A 7500-nucleotide genomic window follows, 5' to 3' on the forward strand; every position below is an offset into this window, starting at 1 on the left:
TAAGTGTTCATGCTAGCTTCGCAATTTTTGTGTGTGATTTAGACGCCTGTAAACAGTGAATTGCAGATTTGATTATGAACCTACATCTCCGCACACCCCTCTTTGACATGAATAACACATAGTCTCCCGCTATCTGGCATATATAGGGGTTTGTAGACAGGCTTTATATCACAATGTGGTTCCAACTTTCATCAATGGGACACTCACTGTTAACAAGTACATTAACCCCTGTCTTTGTCCATTCAGCCAACATGGTGTTAAAACCATCTAGCAATTAGCAAGGCTGTAAATTAATCCGGTTATCTAGGCCAGCCTTTACATGGAAGCATATGGAGGCTAGTTGATAGGCGGGCCGGGACCCCACATGATGACCCCAACATGGTAGCTAGGTAACCCTTCACACTGTATGGTAGCTAGGTAACCCTTCAAGCTCACAGCCCCTATACCCTTCAAACTCAACTCTGGACCTCGAACACCTGTTTCACTGTGTTTTAAAAAATGATCAGGTAGAACAGAAAGCCAGCCGGTTCCGGACCTCGCAGGTTAACCTCTCTGGTACAAGTGGGATGCTAGCGTCTCACCTGGACAACATCCAGTGAAATTGCAGGACGACAAATTCAAAACAAGAGAAATCCCAGTATTATCCACCATTTTAAAGATAAACTTCTTGTAAATCCAACCAGTGTCCGATTTCAAAAAGGCTTTACCGCGAAAGCACACCATGCGATTATGCTAGGTCTGCATCTAGCCATAGAATCCCACACAGCCATTTTCCAGCCAAGGAGTGTCACAAAAGTCAGAAATAGCATTAAAATGAATCACTTACCTTTGATGATCTTCATCTGGTGGCACTCCCAGGTCTCCATGTTAAACAATAAATGTTTGTTTTGTTTGTCCCTCTTTATGACCAAATACCTCCTTTTTGTTCACACGTTTTGTCCAGTAATCCGAATGCTTAAGGCGCGTGCACTAAGTCCAGACAAAGTTTTTTTTAAAGTACAATAAAAGTTAGTAGAAACATGCCAAACGATGTTTCCGGTTATTTTGTCATAAATAATCAATAATATTTCAACCGGACAAAATCAATAGGAAAAAAAGAGAAAAAGGAGAAACAAGAAAGGCACGTTCACGATCAGGGCGCATGGCTGATGAATGGAAATTTCCACTGGCCACTGATTGAAAGTGCTGTAGCTCCCTCATTTTTCAGAGTAAAAGCCTGAAACAATGCCTAAAGACTGGTCACATGTAGAGGAAGGCACAGAGCTCGTGAACTGGGTCCTAAGTCTGTCTACAAAACAGCCTTTCAAAATAATAGTACTTCCTGGTTGGATTTTCCTCCCTCCTGCCATATCAGTTCTGTTACACTCACAAACATTCTAAAAACTTTATTTATTTATTTATTTTTATTTTTTATAAATTTTTGTGGTATCCAATTGTTTTTTTTTGTAGCTACTATCTTTTCTCATCACTACAATTCCCGTACGGGCTCGGGAGAGGCTGAAAGTCATGCGTCCTCCGATACACAACCCAACCAAGCCGCACTGCTTCTTAACACAGTGCGCATCCAACCCGGAAGCCAGCCGCACCAGTGTGCCGGAGGAAACACCGTCCACCTGGCAACCTTGGTTAGCGTGCACTGCGCCCTGCCCGCCACAGGAGTCACTGGTGCGCGATGAGACAAGTATATCCCTACCGGCCAAACCCTCCCTAACCCGGACGACACTAGGCCAATTGTGCGTCGCTCCACAGACCTCCCGGTCGCGGCCGGTTACAACAGAGCTTGGGGCGAACCCAGAGTCTCTGGTGGCACAGCTGGTGCTGCAGTACAGCGCCCTTAACCACTGCGCCACCCGGGAGGCCACACAGACATTATTTTAACAGTTTGGAAACTTTAGACAGTTTTCAATCCAAATCTACTAATTATATGCATATCCTATCTTCTGGGCCTTAGTAGCAGGCAGTTTAATATGGGCACGCTTTTCATCTAAAATTCCGAATGCTGCCCCCTACCCTAGTGAAGTTAAGAGTTGAATACCCCTGCCCTATACGGTATGAAAATAGAAGATTTGGTCACTGATAAACGCTTAAATTGGAATTCAGCAGCTGTACAGTAAACTGCTATAGATGACATCAGAGCGCTCTGCTTTCTAGCGCTGAAAGGGATTCAGCTGACGTGCCTTCTAAACGGGGAGTACCAGGGGCGACAAGAAGATGCCCCCATCCCTCACGCTAACTGAACTTCTTTCGCTAATGTTTTGTTGTCTGAGTGAAGGGAATGTTGTAAATGAAGAGAGGGAGAGGGTGGTCGAGTGTCCCCACAGAGGGCCCTGATTGTCCGTGCCATGAACATTAGCATCATTTCAGAACATGGTAGTCATGCATTCCCTCTCTCCGTCCTTGTCTTTCTAAATTCTCTCCATTTGAAAGCACACTGACAAAGCCCGCTGTAATTGGCAACGTCGCTCCCAGAAATCAGTTCATTTCCCTCTAAACTCTTTATTTCCTTGTTGATGTGGCTGGCGCAGATTTTCCCAACGCTCAGTACATTGTAATGGGGAGGAATCGTACCTCATCCACCTCCATGATGGTGAACAGCAGGTTGTGTAACTTAGTCGTTGGTTAGATCAAATGGGCCCTGTTTGATCGACAGGTTTGACCTCGAACTGTTGTTAGCCTCAACAAAACTGTGGTTTCTGTTTACTGCGGTTCAAGTTGCAGGGATACGATATGACAGAGCTGTATCAGAACCATGGGCCTCTCTTGAGTCTTAGCCTCTGTTACAAGCCTGGGTTGTGTTGGTCATATCTGTGCTTTCTCTCTTTCTGTGTGTGTCTGCCTTGTAGCGTCTGAGCCCAACCTGAAGCTACGTTCTCGTCTGAAGCAGAAGGTGAGCGAGCGACGGAGCAGCCCCCTACTGAGGCGTAAAGACAGCCCGATCACAACCGCCAAGAAACGCTCACTGGATATGGCAGGTAGGACACACACTCAACGCTGTGGAGAGGAACGGCCAGGAGGTTCAGACCTCGCACACAACAGAGCTGTGTAGTAGATTTAACATGGAAGAGATGACTAACTGACTGTTTGTATTAGGTTCATGTTGTACTGTAGCTGTAGACTTGGTGTGGAACAGTCATGAAGGAGCTAAGATATGAATACATTCTCTAGATTCAGCGTGTAACAGCGCTCCTGGATCCGGCCCCAGCTCTCCTAACAACAACAGCATCAGCAACATCCCCAATGAGAACGGCGTCACTGTCTCCAACAGCATTGATGTGTCCCTGGCTCAGCGGTTGTGTGGTGGTGAACTCAGCCAGCTGTCTCTGTACACGTCCCCCTCCCTCCCCAACATCACCCTAGGTCTGCCCGCCACGGCCACCTCTGCTTCCAATGTAAGACTCTCTGTTGATATATTGTTTATCCTCTTCTCTCTTTATCTCTCTCTTTATCTCTCTCTGTATCTCTATCTATATATATATATCTGTCTCTCTGTCTCCGTGTGTGTGTTGGTCGGTCTCTCTCTCTATCTCTATCTATATATATATATCTGTCTCTCTGTCTCCGTGTGTGTGTTTGTCGCACTCTCTCTGTATCTCTCTCTATCTATATTTATATATCTGTCTCTGTAAGGGGGTGTGGGGTGGGAGTAAGGGGGTGGGGTGGGAGTAAGGGGGTGTGGGGTGGGAGTAAGGGGGGGGGGGGAGTAAGGGGGTGGGAGTAAGGGGGTGTGGGGTGGGAGTAAGGGGGTGTGGGGTGGGAGTAAGGGGGTGTGGGGTGGGAGTAAGGGGGTGTGGGGTGGGAGTAAGGGAGTGTGGGGTGGGAGTAAGGGGTGTGGGGTGGGAGAATGCAGTGTGGGGTGGGAGTGGGAGTAAGGAGGTGTGGGGTGGGAGTAAGGAGGTGTGGGAGTAAGGAGGTGTGGGGTGGGAGTAAGGGGGTGTGGGGTGGGAGTGGGAGTAAGGGGGTGTGGGGTGGGAGTAAGGGGTGTGGGGTGGGAGTAAGGGGGTGTGGGGTGGGAGTAAGGGGGTGTGGGGTGGGAGTAAGGGGGTGTGGGGTGAGAGTAAGGGGTGTGGGGTGGGGTAAGGGGGTGTGGGGTGGGAGTGGGAGTAAGGGAGTGTGGGGTGGGAGTAAGGGAGTGTGGGGTGGGAGTAAGGGAGTGTGGGGTGGGAGTAAGGGAGTGTGGGAGTAAGGGAGTGTGGGAGTAAGGGAGTGTGGGAGTAAGGGAGTGTGGGAGTAAGGGAGTGTGGGAGTAAGGGAGTGTGGGAGTAAGGGAGTGTGGGAGTAAGGGAGTGTGGGAGTATGGGAGTGTGGGAGTATGGGAGTGTGGGAGTATGGGAGTGTGGGAGTAAGGGAGTGTGGGAGTAAGGGAGTGTGGGAGTAAGGGAGTGTGGGAGTAAGGGAGTGTGGGGTGGGAGTAGGGAGTAGGGAGTGTGGGGTGGGAGTGGGAGTAAGGGAGTGTGGGGTGGGAGTAAGGGAGTGTGGGGTGGGAGTAAGGGAGTGTGGGGTGGGAGTAATGGGGTGTGGGAGTAGGGAGTGTGGGGTGGGAGTAATGGGGTGTGGGGTGGGAGTAGGGAGTGTGGAGTGGGAGTAAGGGGGTGTGGGGTGGGAGTAAGGGGGAGTGGGAGTAGAAGTAAGGGGGTGTGGGGTGGGAGTGGGAGTAAGGGGGTGTGGGGGTGTGCTGATGGGGGTGGGTCTGTATTTGAATAAATCCATTGAATATACACCTCAGAGAAATCCATTATTCATTTGTTTAGGCAGGTCCTAAGAAACATACAGCTAATGAAATGTATTTTCAGAAGAATAGAATAGCCTATTTTGAGTTGAATTATGTTACTGGTATGGACAACCTGTAGGCAACATGGTTGTGCAATGCAAATGAAATCAATAGTTTATTTTGTTCATTAAGCAGACCACACACTTACATTCCCCTGCACTGATCACAGAAAACATGCATGTATTTTATAGTAAGAACATAATGCAATATAACCAAATAAAATATCAATAATATTTTTCACACACTACTTCAGTGTCACGGGAAAGTAATATTTGAAAAGAGACCATGCCCCAATAGGAGAAGAGGATGAGCGGAGCGGCTTGCCCCCTCCGGGAGAAGAGGATGAGCGGAGCGTCTTGCCCCAATAGGAGAAGAGGATGAGCGGAGCGTCTTGCCCCAATAGGAGAAGAGGATGAGCGGAGCGTCTTGCCCCTCCGGGAGAGGAGGATGAGCGGAGCGTCTTGCCCCAATAGGAGAAGAGGATGAGCGGAGCGTCTTGCCCCAATAGGAGAAGAGGATGAGCGGAGCGTCTTGCCCCAATAGGAGAAGAGGATGAGCGGAGCGTCTTGCCCCCTCCGGGAGAAGAGGATGAGCGGAGCGTCTTGCCCCAATAGGAGAAGAGGATGAGCGGAGCGTCTTGCCCCAATAGGAGAAGAGGATGAGCGGAGCGGCTTGCCCCTCCGGGAGAAGAGGATGAGCGGAGCGTCTTGCCCCAATAGGAGAAGAGGATTAGCGGAGCGTCTTGCCCCTCCGGGAGAAGAGGATGAGCGGAGCGTCTTGCCCCAATAGGAGAAGAGGATGAGCGGAGCGTCTTGCCCCTCCGGGAGAAGAGGATGAGCGGAGCGTCTTGCCCCAATAGGAGAAGAGGATGAGCGGAGCGTCTTGCCCCTCCGGGAGAAGAGGATGAGCGGAGCGTCTTGCCCCAATAGGAGAAGAGGATGAGCGGAGCGGCTTGCCCCTCCGGGAGAAGAGGATGAGCGGAGCGTCTTGCCCCAATAGGAGAAGAGGATGAGCGGAGCGGCTTGCCCCTCCGGGAGAAGAGGATGAGCGGAGCGGCTTGCCCCTCCGGGAGAAGAGGATGAGCGGAGCGTCTTTCCCCTCCGGGAGAAGAGGATGAGCGGAGCGTCTTTCCCCTCCGGGAGAAGAGGATGAGCGGAGCGTCTTTCCCCTCCGGGAGAAGAGGATGAGCGGAGCGGCTTGCCCCTCCGGGAGAAGAGGATGAGCGGAGCGGCTTGCCCCTCCGGGAGAAGAGGATGAGCGGAGCGGCTTGCCCCTCCAGGAGAAGAGGATGACAGAGTTGCGTATTGGCTCATCTGGAAAAGAGAGGCTGAGAAGCTGAACAAGCTCATTCATATTCAGTCGTTGGCTAAAAATTAAGCCTAATACTGCTGTCATTTCTGCATCACCAGCCAATGTGATCATATATGCCATTTAGCAGACGCTTTTATACAAAGCGACTTACAGTCATGTGTGCATACATTCTACGTATGGGTGGTCCCGGGAATCGAACCCACTACCCTGGCGTTACAAGCGCCATGCTCTACCAACTGAGCTACAGAAGGACCATATCATCGCCTGCTTTCTCTCCTTTCAAACTGCCCATCAGTTATTTTGTCTGAAGACCGATGGCCTACAAGTTAAAAATGCATGTTAACCCATATTTTATTATTAAACAGGGCCTTTTCTCCCGGGTTAAATGGCGGTTAAATGGCGGTGTGTGTTCTCCCGGGCTAAATGGTGGTGTGTGTGTTTTCTCCCGGGCTAAATGGCGGTGTGTGTGTGTGTGTTCTCCCAGGCTAAATGGCAGTGTGTGTGTGTGTTCTCCCGGGCTAAATGGCGGTGTGTGTGTTTTCTCCCGGGCTAAATGGCGGTGTGTGCGCGTGTTCTTCCGGGCTAAATGGCAGTGTGTGTGCGCGTGTTCTCCCGGACTAAATGGCGGTGTGTGTGTGTGTGTTCTCCCGGGCTAAATGGCGGTGTGTGTGTGTGTTCTCCCGGGCTAAATGGCGGTGTGTGTGTGTGTTTTCTCCCGGGCTAAATGGCGGTGTGTGCGCGTGTTCTTCCGGGCTAAATGGCAGTGTGTGTGCGCGTGTTCTCCCGGACTAAATGGTGGTGTGTGTGTTTTCTCCCGGGCAAAATGGTGGTGTGTGTTTTCTCCCAGGCTAAATGGCGGGTGTGTGTGTGTGTGTTCTCCCGGGCTAAATGGCGGTGTGTGTTTTTTCTCCCGGGCTAGATGGCGGTGTGTGTGTGTGTTCTCCCGGGCTAAATGTGTGTGTGTGTTCTCCCGGGCTAGATGGTGGGGTGTGTGCGTGTGTTCTCCCGGGCTAAATGTGTGTGTGTGTGTGTGTGTGTTCTCCCGGGCTAGATGGTGGGGTGTGTGCGTGTGTTCTCCCAGGCTAAATGGTGGTGTGTGTTTTTTCTCCCAGGCTAGATGGCGGTGTGTGTGTGTGTTCTCCCGGGCTAAATGTGTGTGTGTGTGTGTTCTCCCGGGCTAGATGGCGGGGTGTGTGCGTGTGTTCTCCCGGGCTAAATGGCAGTGGGTGTGTGTTCTCCCGGGCTAAATGGCGTGGTGTGTGTGTGTTCTCCTGGGCTAAATGGTGGGTGGGGGGGTTCTCCCGGGCTAAATGGTAGTGTGTGTTCTCCTGGGCTAAATGGCAGGGGGTGTGTGTGTGTGTGGGTGTTCTCCCAGGCTAAATGGCAAAGCATTTCTGTGACAATAGCAGGACGGCTCAACA

General features: G+C 50.9%; 1 protein-coding gene across 2 annotated transcripts in view; it reads left to right on the top strand.

The window, feature by feature from the left end:
- LOC124007987 (histone deacetylase 4-like) overlaps positions 1–7500 on the top strand; it is a 66317-nt gene that overhangs the window by 38119 nt on the left and 20698 nt on the right. For both annotated transcript variants that reach the window (XM_046318907.1, XM_046318908.1), the window contains 2 exons: positions 2844–2972; positions 3166–3389. In XM_046318907.1, the coding sequence (XP_046174863.1) occupies positions 2844–2972; positions 3166–3389 (353 nt within the window). The remainder of the gene's footprint in view (positions 1–2843; positions 2973–3165; positions 3390–7500) is intronic.

Source organism: Oncorhynchus gorbuscha, linkage group LG21, assembly GCF_021184085.1.
Source record: "Oncorhynchus gorbuscha isolate QuinsamMale2020 ecotype Even-year linkage group LG21, OgorEven_v1.0, whole genome shotgun sequence".
NCBI lineage: Eukaryota > Metazoa > Chordata > Actinopteri > Salmoniformes > Salmonidae > Oncorhynchus > Oncorhynchus gorbuscha.